The sequence below is a fragment of the Acipenser ruthenus genome, chromosome 3 (genome assembly GCF_902713425.1).
Source record: "Acipenser ruthenus chromosome 3, fAciRut3.2 maternal haplotype, whole genome shotgun sequence".
In the NCBI taxonomy this organism is placed as follows: Eukaryota; Metazoa; Chordata; class Actinopteri; order Acipenseriformes; family Acipenseridae; genus Acipenser; species Acipenser ruthenus.
The window spans coordinates 94690589-94711663 of NC_081191.1; the positions used below are offsets into that span (position 1 = coordinate 94690589).

Sequence of the window (21075 nt, forward strand, 5' to 3'; positions counted from 1 at the left end):
CATGTTCAGTGTGGTGCACACAATGATACCAAACAGCACAGTGACTACTTTTCTCCATTTAAATAGGCTGAATGACTGATTACAAGATTGGAGACATGAGTGATACTAATTAAAGACACGAATTAGTTTGAAATATCACTATAATCCAATTATTTATTATCTTTTCTAAGGGGTACCAACAAATGTGTCCAGGCCATTTTAGAATATCTTTGTAGAATAAGCAATAATTCATCTCTTTTCACAGCACAGCTTCTTTGCTTTATTCTATGACATACCAAAGGCATGCAAGTATACATGATAAAATAGCTTTTAATTTCATCACGTTTCAGGAGGAATGAAGCATTATTTCAGTGAGCTGTAAGGGTACCAACAAATTTGAGCACGTCTGTATGTATGTATGTGTGTATATATATATATATATATATATATATATATATATATATATATATATATATTACAGCAATTTGAAGGCCAGCTGGGAAATACAAATGCTAATTCAATCCCTTTTGTGGCTGCATTTCATAATTTCATAAATAAAGCCAATCAACGTACATTTTGATTATGCATTACTGTACAGTGCTGTGTAAGTGAACCTTGAAATGCCCAAGCATTTTTTAAATTAGAAAAAAACTACTTTATTTATGTAACTAGATTCCATTTCTTGTAAAATAATAATAATAATAATAATAATAATAATAATAATAATAATAATAATAATAATAATAATAATAAATGGATTTTAAAAATAATAACATAAAAGGATGACTAAGCATTGTATCATATGTGATACAGAAATGGACATTACATGATAAAGATACATCTATTCAGCTGACTTTAATGAGACGAAAAGATTTGATTATGGGTGTAAAGGAGACACGGATTTTGGTCTTAGTTACTTGTGCCTTACGGCCACACATTTTATAAAAAAACGAATTGATGCCAAAAATAAAGATGAATAATACAAGTTGGGGCACCCCCTTTACTGCCTTGTTTGGTTTCTTCCAAAGTCAGTGTGTTGACAGTCTTGAGCCCCACATTACACCTGCCAGAAACCACTGCAAGGCGGTGAACAACTAAGGGAAAGGCAAAAGAAAATAAGGACTATATAATTCTCGTTGTCTTTCTCTTTTGTTTCTTCTTAAAGGTAAGTTATTTTCATGGTTGATACTGTTAATTTAGTTTTTAAGTGTAGATAATTCTGTGTAAATTATTTGAAAATACAGTTTGATGTTAGTGGGTTGTTTAACGCTAGGGTCCATTTGATTAGACTTGTACATACTAGTGAATTAATTTAATTAGTTGAAGTATGCATGTATGTATTTCCTTCTGTTTTTAGTATGCACCTTATCTTTTTTGAAAGTTATAGTCAAGACGGTTTATGAATAAAATTATCAAACCCCTTTTAAGTTTAAATGTGTAGCACGAAAGAGTTGTCTTTAGTTTATACAGAAGGTTAGCGTTTCTCACTTACTTTGGCTGTAGTGTATTTTTTGTTGTTGCATTTTCTTATGTTTTTTCAAATTCTATAACCGTCGGTTTATGTGTTACAGAGTATTGCAACTGTTTCAGTTGGGTTATAACCGACTGGGAAACAATTCCTTTAAGAATTAAAGAAAAGCGTCTAACAATTGAAATAGTTCAGTTCATTCCACGTGGTATTCTGTCAAAAGATGATATTGCGGAATCCAACTTAATTCGGCAAGAGGCATCCAGTGATTGCAGTTAATTTAAGGAAAAAAAAATACATTAAATGGTTTCATACACAGCTGAAAATTTTCAGACTGTGCAATCAAGTTTTATAGACAGATAAGCATTAAAAAAATACAGAATCGGAATTCAGTGTACATTAATTAATTCCAGTACTTCTGCTATAATTAGGAAACAATATAATTATGAAAACTCAATGGCGTGATGTATACAAGATATACTCTATATGTGTAAGGTATACTTCAGAATTGATGCCTTTACAAAGCTATAGATATGTAATGAGATTTTGAACAGCATAGACACCATCTCAGGCCACTTGGGAAACTTCTTTGTATCTTTTTTCCATTACAGCAGCACCTTTTATTTAAAGCTAAGCTGTTTTTAAAACAGGTTTTACTTTTACAATGTACGTTTTCACTTGTGATGGAATACAATGCCAGTTGAGAAAAAAAACAAACAAAAAAAAACATATGTATTTTCAGTAGGCAAGGTTTTATTTATTTTTTTACTAATATACTGATCCTCCAGCTGTGAGAATGTGAGTTAAAAGAAAAAACATGTTTCCTATATATGTTCCAGGTTAATCATAAAAAAAAAACCACACAGCTGAGCAGGCAGCAGTGTGGCTTGATTACCATACGTTCTCAAATTTTATTTTTAAATAGCAGACAGAATTAGATTAATGAGTGTACAATTTACTCGTGTTTAAAACAATACACTTTCATTTTTTGTTTCCTTTTTATGATGTATATTTATTGTATTTCTTGGAATTCGCAAAAAAAAAAAAAAAAACAGACTGCGGATAGAATGAGATCACAGAAAGTAGAGCATCTCATCAATCATCAAGAAAACTAACTGGAAGCTTTTTGTCTCAGAAACAAATTATTGAAGTACTTCAGGTATCATTTGAAATAGTCGGCCCATTTATGTTGCTAACTGTAGAATGTCAATGTAGGTACTCATTTGTAATTACTAGTTTTGCTAACATTGTGCTTGCAGGGTAGATTAAATCTAAAGCTAGTGTGGATGTGTGTTCTGAGATTAATGAGGGTCGTGCTGCTTTCCAGTTTGCTGAAATGTAAGCACTTTAAAAAAGGACCTGCATTGCCTCATGCAGGTTATACAATGCTTGATGGATGTGTTTTTATACCATGTCAAGGGACACCCAGAATGTAACATTCTTTTTCAAGAATTTTGATGTTATTTTGGTCAATGTGCGGAGGGGGTAGGACAGTGAAGCTTGGTTCGATTGACAAAATTAGTAAAATTCAAGTAACAAATGGAAGGATCATCATCTTACCAAGACAGAAATACACTTCCCTATCTCCTGTAATCCCATTTCAAGTCTCGTCTTTAGTGCTTATTGCATAACTTCAGAAAAAACAACATAGAGCCAATAAAAGTCGGTATCAACAGACTTCTCTGAATAATCTCAAACAGGTTACGTATGATAAAATGTTAAATGATAAAGATATTAATTAAACCAATACTGTTTTTTTCACATTTTATACAAAGTAATGATTTAAAAAAAAAAAAAACACACTTCCCAAATGTGTTTTTTTTATTTGGAACTGCTTTCCTATCATATAGACTGCTGTGCAAATATAAAATAACAAGAATATCACCAAACTGAAAAACCAAAGTATTTGTAGAGAAATTAAGACCTAATTAGAACAAAGTAAGTTTTAAAGGTAAATGTGTTTTTTGTTCGGAGGTTGGCTGGACCGACGCTGTAGCACTTGGGATTGATAGACAACAGGCATATTAGCTCTGGCTGTGACAACAGCTGGATTTATGTTTTTCTTCTAAATGTTCTAATTTTGGGTCCTCTTTTGTGCTTATATATGGCTTCCTTTAAAATGCTTCCAATTCAGGATTCTTCTTTGGTGAACTCAGACAATTTCCTACAAGATTTGCAGATGGCACTGGCCTGGCTCATTTTACAAATGGAATCATCATAGCTGAGCAGCTGCTGTGGACAGAGGTTTAGGTGAGTGACCTTTACATATTACCCACTGGATTACAATTATTACAATAATATTACATATATATATATATATATAAAAATGGGGCGAACCTGTTTTGAAAATGCTCTTTAAATGCCTGAGGTCACTTTTATACTTGGCCCTTCAATCTGCAGTCTAATATGCATCACCCAGAATACTCATTGTTGTCTTTGTGGACTGCATTCGACAAGCACTATTTAATATGCAGATATTTACAGAAACCTCTAGATACATTTCTGAACCTCTGTTCCCCCTCCAGTACAGTTGTAGTTCTAAACCCTAGGATTCAGGCAGCAACATGAGGGACTATACGTTGACATGGGAAGATATTGTAAGAATAGAAAGAAAGACACGGGCATTTCAGGCTATAGCCTACACACAAAGATGAACAAAGGTATTTCATGGGTTTGCAAAGAATGTTTGAAATCATTCTGCTGCAGCGACAGACTCTCAGATTACAATGACTGCACAAAGAACTGAATGTCTCATTCAGTAAAGAACTAGGCTATGTAAATATATAGATAGAGAGGTAGATAGATATAATTGTGTTTTCCCTAAAGGCCAGGGTTTCTATATGTTTCTATATACTAGTCCAATGTTGTGTCAGGCAAATACAAAGTTGGGAACAAAATATACAATGATAGCCTTTCCATATACCTTTGATAACACTTCTCGATCGTATTACCTGTCAACACCAACTTAGCTCTCGTATTACCAAATACAACAGATTGATCACAGTCATTTTCTCTTATTGAACTTAGAGAATCATGGCTGCTGTGATTCATGCTGTATGTTTAAGAGTTTAAGACATAGACAGAGACAATTACAGTGGTACAGGTTATTGGCTCAATTTGTCCTTATTAATTTCTAGTTCTACTCACAGTATATGTGTAAGCTATTCTAATATGCATATAGTAGCCTACAGGGTAGATAGAATTGGGGTGTCTTGTCTCTTTCATAAATGATGATTAACAGACGCCATTTCCTTGACCATTCTGTTATTATTATTTATTTATTAGCAGACGCCCTTATCCAGGGCGACTTACAATTGTTACAAGATATCACATTATTTTTACATCTAATTATCAATTTATACAGTTGGGTTTTTACTGGAGCAATCTAGGTAAAGTACCTTGCTCAAGACTACAGCAGCAGTCCCCCACCTGGGATTGAACCCACGACCCACCAGTCAAGAGTCCAGAGCCCTAACCACTACTCCACACTGCTGGCCAAATAGATGTTCTAAATAGATGTTTTCCTTGTGTTGCATGGTTAATGTATTTACAGATACAAGGATGAAAAATGGGGGAAGCTTTAGCTGGACTACCTATTGTATTGAGATACAATACCAGTAAAGATTCGACTGGAATATAGAAATAGCCAACAACGGATGGATAACCTCTCGTAGTTGTGGTTGAAAGACCTGTTGTATTTGAACTTAGGATCTAGCAATATCGAGACAAGCCCCTGGAATGTAGTCATATAACCCATTTAGAAACTAAAACAGCAATATACCAGCGCCAGAGTATCCAGAATATGAAAGCACTATATTTTTATTAACTCTGATTGCTCGTCAACTTGTGCTATTATTTGTATTGGCCAAAGAAAAAAAGGCATCTAGGGGTTCCGTATTAATGTTTAAATCCAAGCGTAAGCTCAATGGTCAGAGACTGACAAGACAGGACCAGAACCACTTGGTAATCTCGGAGGAGAGAAACTGACCAATCAGATGTGCGTTGTGAACATCTTCGAATTATCAGCAGGCAGACAGCATTTTTGAACAATGTGGGTTAGCCTGAGAGCTCTGAACAATCATTTCCATCTACATCTACACCTACTACATCGTCAGAGCAGCCCATGATTTAGACCCCTGCATGTATTGTAATAATGCACCTATAATGAGTGAAAGCTGTGTTAATTAATTAATTAAGGGATAATTGTGCACAGCTTATCCCGCATCAGACTGTAACCATCCTGCTGTTGGCATCCAGACAGAAAAAGGAGGCAGGATTTTACATTTTAACATTTTTTATGAATGCTGCAGAATGCATACTGTAAATATCATTTAACAAAACCCTATATATACACTACCGGTCAAAAGTTTTAGAACACCTCCATTTTTCCAGTTTTTATTGAAATTTACGCAGTTTAATGTCTCAGTGTACTCTGAAATTAAAGCATAGAACAAATAAACAATTGGAGATAAAAAAAGAAATCATGGAATCGTTTTGTTTAACAAAATTTAATCTAAATTTTTGACTCATCAAAGTAGCCACTATTTGCAGATATAACAGCCGAACACACTGGTGGCATTCTTTCTACAATGGAAATCAAATATTGTTCGGAAAGTTCTTCCCAACACTGTTGCAGAAGTTCCCACAAATGTGTTGCACTTGTAGGTTGCTTTGCTTTCACACTTCTGTCCAGTTCATCCCAAACCAGCTCGATGGGGTTTAAGTCTGGAGACTGTGCTGGCCATTCCATGATTTGAAGCCTACCGTCTTGTTCTTTTCTTCTAAGGTAGTTCTGACATAGCCTGGAGGTATGTTTTGGGTCATTATCTTGCTGTAGGATGACCCCCTGACCAACTAGGCGTATACCAGAGGGTATTGCATGGCGCTGCAAAATGCTGTGGTAGCAGTTTTGGTTCAGGGTGCCACTCACTCTGTGCAAGTCGCCGACTCTGGATCCAGCAAAAGAGCCCCAGACCATCACGCTTCCTCCTCCATGTTTGACAGTTGGTGTCACACACCGAGGAACCATCCTTTCGCCTACTCGACGACGTACAAAAACCCTGCGTGATGAACCGAAGATTTCAAATTTTGATTCATCGGTCCATAAGACCTTCTTCCAGTCTTCAGTAGTCCACTGGCGGTGCTTCATGGCCCAGGCAAGCCTCTTTTTCTTATTTTGCCATCTTAGCAATGGCTTTCTTACTGCCACTCAACCTGTCAAACCTGCAGCTCGAAGTCTTCTCTTCACATTTGAAACTTAGACTTGCTTACTTCGACCAGTGTTAAGCTGTGCTTGAAGCTGTTGTCCTGTGAGCCGCCTATCACACAAGCTGTTGACTCTCAGAAACTTGTCTTCTGATTCTGTTGTGGCTTTGGGTCTGCTAGACCTCTTCCTGTCAGAGTTTCCTCCAGTTTCCAAGTGCCTTTTGATGGTGTAGGAAACTGTACTCACTGACACCTTGGCTTTCTTTGCAAATTCTCTAAAGGAAAGACCTACACTTTTAAGGGTTATAATGGTCTGTCTGTCTTCCTTTTGTTAATTGCCTTTTTCTCGCCATTATGAGAGCAATATACTACTTCCTGCAGTACAATACTGTCCAAATAATGCTTAAGAGGGTGTAGTAACACAGTCTGTTCCAACACTGCTTTTATACAGACAGAGGGTTTGTAAGTAATCAACAAAAGTTGGGACACCTGTAGGAATTGTTAGCATCAACTTTCAAGGCTTAATTTACTTCCATTGCTGCAGAACAGCTGTAAGTTGTTAACCCATTACTTGTTCCCTGAAAAAGGCCTTTTTGTATGACTCTGAAATGTACATTATTTTTCAGTTTTTGGTAACCTAAACTTTTTTTTTAACCTCTGGCAGTTTATCGCTTACCTTTGTACCATTTCAGGTTATTCACTGGACTTGAACTGCTTAAATTTCAATAAAAACTGGAAAAATGGGGGTGTTCTAAAACTTTTGACTGGTAGTGTGTATATATATATATATATATATATATATATATATATATATATAGGGTTTTGTTAAATTTAAAAGGTAGGAATCCTCTAATTTAAAGGGTAGGGATCCATTGCTTTACAGTTAAGTGCATTAGGAAATGGTTAAAAAGTTAAGTTGCAAATTATTTGTATCTTTCTCTCACCTGCAGACTGCAATGTTGGTCTTCCTATATTTCTGTCAAAAAGTTTACTGATTTTAGTGACTCTGGAAGAATGAATTTCTAAATGAAACCTATGATTTAGGTGTGGTTTCAAAAGCAACCCATCCTTCAACCACTCGCTCATTAGACCGAATTTAAATCAGACTGCTTGACCATTAAATATTATTAAAAAATAACTCATTTAAATAATTGTTTTCTTTTACTACCTGTGTTATATAGTTTATCAAAGAAAAGACATGAAAAGTATGTTTTAAAAACCTTTTTATTAACACACAAACATCTTAAGCCCTCACTGTCTATGAACTAAAATGCACTGAAGTTTATATTAAGGCACATTAAAATATAGTTAACATGACAATATGTGATGCAATAATGGTGTGAATGATGTAATAATAATGGCCGTTTTAAAAGGCAGAACATACTATAATTCACATTTTGAGGATGCCACAGTGATAAATAATTTGCATTATTTATGTATTAATTTAAAATTGTATTAGTAATTTGGTTTGGTATGGAACTATTCACAAACCACCATTTGCAACATCCTAAGAATGTTACATTTACAGTGTTTGGAGGTACAGCTACAACTACGGAACTATTCATTTTTCCAAAATTTGAAAAAAAATGTAAAAAGTCGATTAAAAAAACTGATTTAAATAAAAGAAAATTAATGAACACCAATGCTTTATTTACAGTATGAATTAGTTGGTCTCAGTAAAGCAGATGGTCTGGCTCTCCCAAGTGCAATTATATTGACTGTTTCTTGATAACCGCACAGCTGTTTAATCATGTTGTCTTGAGATCATTAGAAATATGATTTAATTGGTTCAGTTAAAACTACATCATTTATGTTGCAGCTGATTCCAACTGGTTCTTATGTCAATTGATGTCTGTAGACACTTTGTGAACTGCGTCATAAACAGGTGTTCAAACGGTGAGGCAATCCCATGAAGAGACATCTCTTTATTTTATAGATGATTAAATATTGCAATGCCAGCTAAAGAGTGTTGCCATTTAAATGGTCTGTGTGCGTAAGTGGGTCCCTATTAGTAACATCTGCTAATACATAATACAGACAGTATGTTGAATGGACTAAACAGGGCCAGGACTTAATACCACCTTCATACCATTCAGCACCCTGCTGGGGGTTCAGCGACCCCTTTATTACACTGTAACCAATACAAATGCAGAGGAATGCAGTTTATGCAAGAGTAGTTTGTTCAGAGAGAACAAAATATATTGGATCGTTATTACTAATATCTGCTAGTTCATTTGAAAATAAAAATACATCATATCTCTTTGCAAGAAGTGCCATTTTTAACACATAGTGGGTAAAGCCTTGTTTCTTTAACAGAGGAGACAAACAAAAACAAAACATGTATATAAATGATTCCACACCATGCTCTGTGTTGATACTTGGAGAGCAATGCTTTCCCCAAATTCGGCACTGACCTTGAGAAAATTATTGAAAGCATTTAGGAGAGTGTTGTCAACATCTGTTAGACATTCAAGCTTTAAGCCCTGGTTAGTCAAAGCTGCCATCTATATTAACAGCATGCAATACGAGGTCGCCAGTTCACATCAGATATTCCATTTGCTCAGTTGTGCCAAACCGTCTGTTCATGTCAGAGAGTGTCTCAGTAATGTAATAAAGTCTGTGGTGCAATTGTGTAAATAATCAAATAATGGCTTACTTGAATGATGAACCAGGCTGAGTCCTATGGGATGATTAAAGTATTTCTGATTCTAGCAACTGCTTTAATGTGTGTTAAAGTCATTGGAGATAACAGAACATAAGCCCTTCCATTTGCCACATATGTCTCAAATGTGCAGTTGTTAAAGAAACGCGTGGTACAGCACATATTCAAAAATATGAAAAATCAAATAGACAGTAGTTTAAAGAAAGTGGCAGAATTGAAGTGCTTATCTAGCAAATCCCACTTCCTTGTGGCTCTTCAGTAGTGGAGCAGCCTTACTGATTAACTCAACAGGTCTGAATGTGCTGTGACTCTACAGCATTTACTTACTGAACCTAAACCTTCGCGAAAGACCAGAGGAGTTACTAATTAAAGTCATGCAGCTCTGGATTGAGACAGGGCCATTTTCTTTGGAGCACATTTGACAGTGTTATAATTTAAAAGCTGGACATTTGAAAATGTTGCTGGAGTAGCATGAAGGTGAAATTCACTACAGTATAAGCTGTTTCATAAAGATCACATTTCTACAGCACCGAGGCAGTCCTCTCTCCACCTTCCCATCAGGCTGACAGCTCTTAAACTAGCATCCCCCTATAGTTACAATTCCAGACACTTTACTGAAATCTAGGTCTCTAATTCCAAAGCAAGCTTCATGAGCTTGGCAACATAGATCACAAAGCAGAAGTTTACAAAAATATATATTTTGTTCTACAAATAAATAAACAGACGTTATTCACATTAGTTTCAGGACCATGGACAGAGGTTTCAGATGAAATTACATTAATCACCGAGGCAGATTTCAAGATTTAATGAAACCAAACTCGTTTAAAGTATATTTTAATTTTAAGTAATGTTTTTTTTTCTGAAAGAAATAAGCTATGGTGCATTTTATTTATGTCTTTTAAAACACTGAATTTCCAGAAATTAATAATTTAATCACGTCATGCATCTCTCCTAACAAAGTAATAAAATGCCATGTGAATCAATGTGTAATCCAGAAAAGAAATTTATTCAATGTAATTAAACATTGGTGGTAATTATAAAAGACTATGTATTTGATATGTAAACTGACACTAGTATGGCTGGAAAAGAAAATCAAACATCAATAAAATAAAATATATATATAAACATGAACCATATGCACACTTCCAGCAGTATTTCTGGTACTCTGTCTTCTTTATATTTTTAAATAATTTGAAGCAAGAAGTAAAATAATAAACAGCCCTAATATTAAAGCTACATAAATAGAAATGTTGCCATTGGTTTAGACTGTCGTTGTTTTTATACATGCTGTTTCTGTATTACTATTTATAAAAATAGTTTCCTGTTTTCCTCTGTACAAACACTTATTGTTCATATAAACACCCATTATTCATGTCTGAAAACTGTAATACATATTAATATCTAACCTTTTAATAGTACTACTGAAATAATACAGCAATATGCTGCCTAGTTACACGACCTATACAAATAGCTCTTATCAACCATAAAAGAGCTGATGGAGCATACAGCTTCAAATTAAAAACAAACATTTGAAGTGATATCTGACACTTTGAATCAGGACGTACTGTAGGGGCTTGGCTAGTTGTTGTTTTGTGCCCTGCTATAATAATTGCAGCTCTTAGTTCAGGATTGGTTAATTTACAGAAGGAAAGCCTACCCAGCTTGATCCCCACACTGAAAACTGAACAACACACACTCCTAAGAGGCAGCTGGTTTTCTTTAAGAAGAACAGAGAATTTGGATACTTAAAAAAATCATGCTTTAAATAAAAACAAGGTTATTCACTTGCTAGATCTCTTTTGCAGATTGAGTTAAGTGTTCAAGCTCTTGCCTGAGAACAGCAGGATGCTACATTTTGTCAGGTATGTTGTTCTATATCCCCATGGAGATACGCCTGGCATTACAGTGGAAGTAAATGATTGCATTAAATGATGTGTTGTCAACGGTAAACTATTATGGGTTACAAAATAGTTATTTTACATGTCAACAGCACAGCGTTTGTTACCAGAAGTAGAAAGGTAGAAATGCAAGCACTAAATAATTTGTTCTTTTCTTTGAATGATGCAGGGTGAACACATCAAATGACCTTATTTGCATATCTTTCTGAGAGTGCGCAGGACTGAATTCCATCTGCAGAATGCCATTTCCTAATTTGACAGTCTCAGCGAACCACAGTGTGGGGGAAGAAGACTTCTATAGACCCTTTTCTGTTTTCAGTGTTTTAATATTGACGTTGCTTGCCATGCTCGTTATTGCCACCTTTGTATGGAATGTGCTGGTACTTGTGACGATCCTCAGGGTAAGAACTTTTCACCGTGTGCCCCACAACCTGGTTGCTTCTATGGCTATCTCTGATGTAATGGTTGCAGCACTTGTGATGCCTCTCAGTTTGGTGCATGAACTCAATGGTCGGCACTGGAGACTGGGGAGGGTGCTTTGCCAAGTATGGATATCATTTGATGTCCTCTGCTGCACAGCAAGCATCTGGAATGTTACAGCCATTGCCTTGGACCGCTACTGGTCAATCACCAGACACTTAGAATACACACTGAAAACCAGGAAAAGAATTTCAAACATCATGATTGTTATAACATGGGTTTTGTCTGCAGTAATCTCACTTTCCCCGCTGTTTGGTTGGGGAGAGATATACTCAGAAAATGAAGAGCAGTGCCAAGTTAGCCAAGAGCCTTCGTACACCATCTTTTCAACATGTGGAGCCTTTTATGTCCCCCTGTGTGTCGTCCTATTTGTGTATTGGAAGATTTATAAAGCTGCCAAATTCAGAATTGGATCCCGTAACAAAAATACTATAACACCCATGGCTGACGTTGTGCAGGTAGGTTGATATCTATCTATCTATCTATCTATCTATCTATCTGTCTATCTATCTATCTATCACTTAACAATCTGTAACAGTATCTAAACAATATTTTATCTAAATACCAATGCTCTTTATTGACTCCCTTTTTAACTTCACTTGATATAATAACACATGCAGTCAGGTTTTAGGGTAGCAGTGTTCTAGTTAAGATCATTAAAATAGACCCTCCCTGTGGCAAAGTGCCCTGCCCCTTTGTTTATTTATTTATTATGATTTTTTTATTACGGCGAAAGACGATTTTTGTTATTTGTTATTTTGTGTTTAAAAACCTCGTGAGGATGCGTGACTGATCAGCTAGTGATTTATTTAACTAGCTGACAGTCACGCACCCTTACTAAACTCGTGCAGACTGTGGCCGAGGGGTAATAAGATAATTAACAACTAGTTAACCCCTCGGCCAGAATATAAGAACCTGCAGCTGTCCGCACTGGGGGGAGAGAGTGTCAGAGGAGAGACGTAAGTCTGTAGGAGAACAACGAGAATTAACAATTGCTATATACATGCTGGCTAAAAACCAGCACGATACTTGTTAGTTTCGGTTTGTTTGGCCAATGCGCCGTTTTGTTTTGTGGTGTTTGTTTGTTTAAATCTTTTTGTTTGTTTTGGTTTATTTAGTTAATAAAACGCTGAGCGTCGTTGCGTTCAGCTTCACCCGCCCATTCGTTGTTTCTGTTACTTCCTGGTCCGTGACGTCACCTCACACGCCACTCGCAGCGCTCGGTCACACTCCCACATACCTGTCTCAGTCAGTTTAAGTCTGATGTTGACTGGCAGCACAGTGGTGGTCATAAATCAGTCCTGTCTAGCAATGTAGTAATGCTAAAAGAAACTTGTACAATTATTTGCAAAACTTTGACTAGACGTCTTCCATATTATTGTTGAAAGGTTTGTCATTTTACCAGTTTTCTGATAATATTACTACATATCTACATATTTTCTATTTATGAATGAACTGTATGAGTTTTAAATGAGCTTTAACTGTTCATTTAGAAGATATATTGAACAAACAATAGTAGTAAGAAGTAAGAGCTGGTGGGTTTAATACAACTACAATATAATTTCATCTAACTTTGCTTAAAGGATGGCTAACCAAGGCTTTAAAATCAATTTGTCCAAATTTGTATGCATACCATTGATTACTTTTAATCTTTCCAAGCTGCACTAGTTCTTACCCTCCATTCACCAGAAATGATTTGAGCTGACATTTATACTTACACAAAGAGGGATCAATGTATGGTACCTAGCTAAGAAAATCTAAAAAGGCTATTTAAGGATGTACTTGATTTTTATTTTTTTTTATCGGCTTCCAGTCTGTGCATTATCTTTGGTGAATCTGCAATTCATTCAAGTATTCTGTTTCCTAATATGCATTACCTTCGCTTCATAGGATATCACATTTTCCTGTATGCAAGATGAACACATTATTGTAAACATGATATTTATTCATAGTAATTAGTGAACACAAACTGAGCAGCCTACTTTGTGCATATTACAAGGCTGCACTTTTGCTGGCTTTTGAAGGAACAAAGGTGAACATTGAAGACAATGGACTAGATTCTCAAAGCTCTTTAGTCCAGATTTTCATTTGCGCAATCTTTACCTAAAAGGAAAATAACACCGTTACATACAAATAAGAAAAAACATTGAGACTCTTCACAAGCCCCCTCAATGAAGTGTCTGAGCTGTGTGTTTCTGGGTTAGTAACTTTATTGGGTGTTTTTTCTTTACTAAATGAAACAATCATGCTAGTGACGATTTTGAGAATCTAGCCTTAAGTCTTAAGGGGAAAGCAGTGTTCTTTTACTGACAGAGCATATAGGGGTTACTCCTGGGTTTTGGAAATGACTCATCATATTTTAAAAATATCTATCTATCTATCTATCTATCTATCTATCTCTCCATCTATCTATCTATCTATCTATCTAAAGAAAAAATGTAAACATTACAAATTAGGTATGATTTTTTTTAATATATTGTCATGAGCTCTTTGTGTTTGGTGTACTGCAGGTGTTACTTAAAAAGTGTTTGTTCAATGCATCCTTCAGGTAAAAGAAGCCTCCCATCAGCCACAGAGGGTGTTCACAGTGCGACACGCCACAGTCACTTTCCAGACGGACGGGGATACTTGGAGAGAACAGAAGGAGAAGAAAGCTGCCTTGATGGTGGGAATCCTCATAGGGGTATTCGTTCTTTGCTGGATCCCTTTTTTCATCACAGAACTCATTAACCCTCTGTGTTCCTGTGACATCCCTCCTATTTGGAAAAGCATTTTCCTGTGGCTTGGCTACTCCAACTCGTTTTTTAATCCGCTGATCTACACAGCCTTTAACAAAAACTACAACAATGCCTTTAGAAATTTGTTTTCTCGACAGCGGTGAGCAACGTGGGATTTTCTGCATCCCACAGAGAGACTTTAAAAGACTTCCTACAGTGAACCAATGTTAATGTTGTATCAAGTACTTGAGAAGGCTCCTTCTCCTGTCACATACTATCAGTTGTTAATATAGTAATGGGGGGGGGGCTTTATTATTAAAAACATTAATTATTAAAAACAAAAACAGCTGATGCCCACTCAAGCAGTGACTGAGAGAAGAGAAAAAAAAACGAATAATGATTAGTGAACAAAACATTAGCAACCTACTTTGTAATTGGAAACCTATTTTGCAATAAGCAACCTACTTTGTAATTGGCAAACACCTTTGCAATTAGCAACCTACAGGTAGAGGACAAAAAAATGGAAACACCAATGTAAAGTCACTTAATAGGGCATTGGGCCACTATGGTATCCAGCTCTGTGGAGTTCTCGGCGGACCGTTTTTGATTAAACTGGCAGCTCTCGCCCCAGGTTGAAATTTGCAGTCAATTGATCTGCAGTTGCTCGCCTGTTTTGCCTTGCATGTCGAATTAATGCACGGATATCACGATCCTGGAGTATGCGCTTCCCCCCACTGTTGCCCTTTGCTGATGATGTCTTTCCCTTGGAGTTCCATGCCGACATCACCTTAGACACCGTTGCTCATGAAACATCAGCAAGTTGAGCTGTCTTGGTCACTGAAGCTCCTGCCAAACACGCCCCAACATTCACCCCGCTTTCAAAGTCACTGAGGTCTCCTCTTGCAGCCATGCTAGCCATAATTATAGGCAACCAGGCCTGTCCAGCATTTTTATACATGACCATAAGCATGCTGGGATGTTATTTGCTTAATTAACACATGGGCCACACCTTTGTGGAAGCCCTTGCTTTCAATATGGTGTCCCTTATTTACCCAGGTGTTTAAATTTTTTTGTCCACTACCTGTACTTTGCAATTAGCAATCTACTTTGTTTCGTTTCAAGTTTGGACTTCCGATCTTGAAGTAATGCAGTGAACATTGAACACATTGAATTGAAATGGGCAAAATAACTATTTTGTATGTTTTTGATCAAATACATATGCTACTTTTTGTGCTGCATATACTGTAGCTCATGGATCTTAGCAATGTGATTATAACGTTACTCAGTAAAACATGAGTACAATCCTGTGTCCATGGACAGTAAACACACGGTTGAATCTTAATTTACCAATAAGTTATTGCAAAAATTATACGACACTGGCCTATATATCCAACCCCAGTATAAATATTTTAATAGGGAATGTACCCACAGTGGAAAACCAGTCCCACTTGTTTTTAACATTGATATTGAAATTATACAATAGGGTTCTGAAAATATGTGTTACCTTTGTATCTTGTAAGGTTTACATCTTCGGTCTCGTTGAGACGAGAGTAGGATAAAAGCGCTAAAACCACAAATGCATACAAACCCATTTTGCATTGTGGTTAAAACGTTCGCTTGCGGTGCGCAGGGTCGCTGGTTCACACCCAGCCTCCACCCCAGTACATATCCCAGAGATTTTATTCTTTCAGTTTTTTTATGTATTTGTTTATTTATGTATGTATGTATTTATGTACTTATGTATGTATTTATGTATTGATTTTGCTTATGCATGGTGTTATATATGAACATGGTGTGGATTGTGTAACAGTTATTGCATGCTTGTTGAATGAACAGTTGTGCACCTCTTTTCACAGATGCATTTAATTGTTACTAAACGATAGCATAATAAAAAGCAGCTGTGCGCTCGTGTTGTACTGGTATATTATGCTGCATTACTTTGTTTTAGATGGACAATCCCTAAAAGTTTTGTGGAACTTGTGGGTTCTTTTTGGTATTGTTGTCTTTTGAAATTTTTCAGACTTTCAGAAAGTGTTTAAAATGTAACTCTTTCATGGGGTCAGAGTTTGTTGTTTGTTTGTGTTAGTATTTTTTTAAAACTATAATTTATTTATGAAAGGCAAGTATTACAATTACTGAACAGTCTGACACATTGTTACTGAGCTAGTTAATCGGGTATGTAACCAGGTTTGGACCAATCACAGTCCAAAGAGTTTTTTATTTTATTATTATTATTATTGATTATTGCTTTTATGGGACATAAGAACTATTTTTATAGATATGTATATTAAAAAAAAAGTATTTTATAGCTTTGTCCTGAGAAACTTACAGCCCATATTACTGAACTCTTTTGCTCTACAGCCAATGTATATGTTTGTAAGTTACACAATACTGTGTATACAGTATTAAAATGATGTCTGCTACTGTAATAAGCTGATGTTGTACTTCTCTTAAAGGAGTGCTAGCCAAAGATTGATGTTACCTCCTGTTGGCACCAGCAACATTATCACATGTGCAAGAAACAAACGACAAGCTGTTCATTAAATAAAGGAGAACAGCACTTACTGAGCTTTACCCCTTTTGTATGAATGGAAAAAAAGGTTAAATGTGTTATCACTTGAAAACAACCTTTCTAATAATCTACCTTAGTAATGTTATGACTTATATACTGTACTTTGTAAGAATGTCACTTCATATGAATGAATAATACATGGTATGGATTATTATCTGTAGCCACGATTCAGGAAATCTAAATGAATGCTGCATATTTTGCTTAAAAATTGACTTCATGATCTTCAAAACCAGATTTCAGAACCAGAAAACAAGAACAAAAATCTAAATATAAATTGTTGAACTTAGTAGTGGTGTGGTATTTGTTGACAATACCAGAGTGAACTGACAATCAGCAAATTTTCCTGACTAGATTTCAAGATGCAGATATGTATTACCAAATGAAAGAAGCACTCATTATAGGAAGTGTCTGTTTTATTATTATTTTACTTCATAGCAGCTAGTGAAAAAGAAATGGACCAATGGTCCTTACAAATATTCTACCTTGTTAAAAGCAGTTCAGCTCCCAGATGTCGTTGCAACTCTCTAAACATTTTCTCTCACATTTCCAGTTGCGAATGCTGCCTTCTCTATGACTCGTGCTTTCAGTATCCCTGCAAAGGGTATTGTCCTTCAGTTGATCTAATGAAGAGACTGGAATACTGTGTGTGCAAGGAAAAGCGCCTCATCTTTATTCACCAATCGCTGTGACTAAGAAATCTCTTAAAAAGGCAAATACCCTTCTATCATAATCTGGCCCTTTTTCAGATTGGAAAATATGATATCATTGAATGGTAATACAGTGTAAGATATAGGATTATTGGAGTGTTAGGTTTATGTATTTGAAGATACTGTAGTTCTTATCTTGCCAGCTGTCTTTGTTGATTCCTCTATCTTAGTTGGAAGGGATGTTGGCAACAATATTACATCTTTACTAATATACACAACCTTTAGTATGCTGGACTGTGTGTCCCAGCACTATCCAATACTGAGGGTATAGTGTATATGTTGTGGTGTAATGGTTTGTTATATTTCTAAATCACATGTTTTCAAAGAAAAATACTTCTTATTGTTTGTATTCCTTCATCATAGTTTCCAAAGCAGCAGTGAACATGTTGAATTTGAACAGGAATACAAACACATTGGTTTTCAAGGGTTCTCTGCAATTTGCTTGGCTTGTTATTTATATTTTTTCTGAATATAACACACTTATTTCAAAGGCTTATTTCAAAGGGTATACATAATTATTTCAAAGGCTGTAGATTCTGTCTTGAGAAACCTTCTGATAAAGGACAGTGAGGCGTGTATAACATTGCAATACTCACTTGCAAAATGAATAAGCACTTTACTGTGTACAGTGTGACAATAAAATAGGCTTCATGATTTGTTTTGTTTTTGTACCAGTATGTGGGGTTATGCAAAGTACTGTACTTGTTATTTTAGAGAACAGTCCATTTAAAATGTATAGGGGGACTAAGGGTTATTTTAGAGAACACTCCATTTAAAATGTATAGGGATACTAAGGGTTATTTCAGAGAATGGCCCATTTAAAATGTATATGGGGACTAAGGGTTATTTTAGAGAACAGTCCATTTAAAATGTATAGGGGACTAAGAGTTATTTTAGAGAACACTCCATTTAAAATGTATAGGGATACTAAGGGTTATTTCAGAGAATGGCCCATTTAAAATGTATATGGGGACTAAGAACAGTTGAATCACGGGTGTCTATTTTAATGATGTAAGCACTGTTTAAGGAGTAAGTCACAATGAAAAGAAATATTACAGGTATGTTATATAAACAGTTGTAGCAACACATGGGGGTGTGTAACGCTAGATTTTTCAGAACTCTGCTACTTACTTTTTAAACTACATTAATCCTGCTGGTGTGTTCTTTTTCCCCAGAGGTGATTTGTTGGCCCATTTTCAACACTACTACAGGAAATACAGTGTATCAGCAGTCCTGTAAAACAGGGTTTTTATCTTTAAAAAAGTTATTTTCCCAGTGTCTTGTGCTGATAAAAAAGGGGGTATTTTCTTCTTGCAGTGTCTTTCAGAGTTCTTTGAGTTGCTGTATTTTGAGATGTGGTATCAGAACATGATGTGTTGTTATCAGAACACAAAGTCAAACCCACTGAACAGGAGCGATGAGCTTTGCAAAGTGCACTACAGAAACAGATGTGGACAGAAACATCCACACAAAGCTCAAATGTGGCAAGCCCAACTACTGCTGAATTCTTCAGAACACACACAATTCTACTTTTCAGAAGGACAAGCAAAAGGAGCGCACCTCAGAGCAATACAAGTGTGTGGAGCCCAGAGAGCAATTTGTGTTTACAGCAACAAATACAGCTGATCCTGTGGCACAAAATTGTCAACCCCTGAAATAGTTATGCAAAATACAAGTCAAGTTGGTTCAGGGGCTTCTGTGAATACCACGTACAGTACTTATAGAAAGTCTACAGCCCCTTGAACTTTTTTCACATTTTGTTGTGTCAGTGCCTCAGAGTTTCATATATTTAAATTAGAAATGAGAAAAAAATTATATATTAAAAATACAAAACTGAAAGATCATAATTGGATAAGTCTCCACCCCCCTGAGTTAATACTTGGTGGAAGCACCTTTGGCAGCAATTACAGCTGTGAGTCTGTTGGGATAGGTCTCTACCAACTTTGCACACCTAGATTTGGCAATATTTGACCATTCTTCTTTAGATTGCTATTACAAGAGGGGTGGACACTTATCCAACCAAGCTATTTCAGTTTTTATTTTTAATTAATTTTCTACAAATTTCTAGAATATTTTTTTCACTTGGAAGTTGAATATTTTGAAAGGGGGTGTAGGCACTGTGTATATATATATATATATATATATATATATATATATATATATATATATATATATGACAACCGGTAGACCAACCCAAAATTGCAAAAAGCCTAAACAAATATCTACAGTATAGCGAGACTGACCCCATGGCTGAAAATGAGCACTGCACCCTATTTGGTGATAAAACAATATGGATGATGTCTTCTCAGTTATGCAATAACTTCAGATCCTGGAAGAACCAACACACAAAACAGAATATAATTGGTTCATCTCCATGGGTAGCCCCCATAGTTGTGGATCCAAGTAAAAAACACAAAGAAGCTAGGCATGAAGCTAGGAATCTATGTTGGCATATGGTTTCCGAACACAAAGATGAATGACAAGTATAGGTGATTAAGAAAGGGAGATTAGTCTGCCATGCTTTAGTTATTGCTTTAATCTTTGTGTGTTTACAGATTCCCTGTGGAGAGCAGCAACTAATAGGATTGACATGTACTGTATCAGGTATTTCAGCTGTGAAAGTACTTTCAGAAAGAAAAATTGCTATTTAAAAACCAAACCAACACTGTGTAATACATAATGCATTACACACTAAAATGGTTGAAAAATAATACAGAATCCAATGATGCATTTTTTAAATAACTGACTTAAATATGAATTTCAATTTTATAGTTGAGAACCTTTTCGATGGTGCTATGGGGATTCATTCTATATTGATAAAAAAAAACAAAAAACGTTTGACCAAGTGGACAATATGGGCTTTTATATGTGCAATGTGCTGGGTTTTAGTAAGTGACTTCCCTCATACAGTACAGTACTATAGTGTAGGAGGCCTTTAAATGTAATGTGAAATATCTCTGGCTGTTATTTAGGTTTTGCTGTCATAGAAAGAGATCTTGAGTCCGTCTTAGCTGACCTGGCGGAGAAGGCAGTCCAATGAGAAGTAATGTCTTTCATTATATGTAGTAACCATAGAGACCATTCCTGTGTTGCAAAACCCTGAATATCTTCCAGGCATTTAGAGTGAGGCTCCATGACATGCATTCCAATCCAGTTACCTGACTATCTCATATCAACGCTTTCTCCATTTGTTCACCAGTATCTCTGCTCCCAGGCTCCTCCTCTCAGGGGTCATCTAGTAAGGGGATGCTGCTATTTTCAACGTTCAAATGTCTGCATAACTCTATGACTGCACTATACAAATCTGAGAAAGGGTAACTGTTAATAACTTTTATTGCAGGGATAACTGCCCTATCGTCCCCATCATGGCATTCTCTTGAATCTGCT

General features: G+C 35.9%; 1 protein-coding gene across 2 annotated transcripts; it reads left to right on the plus strand.

Moving 5' to 3' along the window:
• Nucleotides 1-1025: 1025 nt before the first annotated feature.
• On the plus strand, nucleotides 1026-18344 carry LOC117435554 (5-hydroxytryptamine receptor 5A). 2 transcript variants are annotated; one of them, XM_034058839.2, is made up of 4 exons: nucleotides 1026-1144; nucleotides 3582-3697; nucleotides 11382-12150; nucleotides 14241-18344. In XM_034058839.2, the coding sequence occupies exons 3-4, from the start codon at nucleotides 11452-11454 to the stop codon at nucleotides 14571-14573; spliced, it is 1032 nt and encodes a 343-aa protein (XP_033914730.1). In that variant the 5' UTR covers nucleotides 1026-1144; nucleotides 3582-3697; nucleotides 11382-11451; the 3' UTR covers nucleotides 14574-18344. The 2 variants fall into 2 exon arrangements, with proteins under 2 accessions (XP_033914730.1, XP_058875044.1); XM_059019061.1 differs by lacking the exons at nucleotides 1026-1144; nucleotides 3582-3697 and adding an exon at nucleotides 7484-11176.
• The last annotated feature ends 2731 nt before the right edge of the window (nucleotides 18345-21075 follow it).

Excerpts from the sequence above, each read along its gene's own strand:
- LOC117435554 (XM_034058839.2), top strand. The coding sequence starts at position 11,452 with ATGCCATTTCCTAATTTGACAGTCTCAGCGAACCACAGTGTGGGGGAA. Across the intron at positions 12,151-14,240 it reads CCATGGCTGACGTTGTGCAG|GTAAAAGAAGCCTCCCATCA; the intron begins GTAGGTTGATAT and ends TGCATCCTTCAG.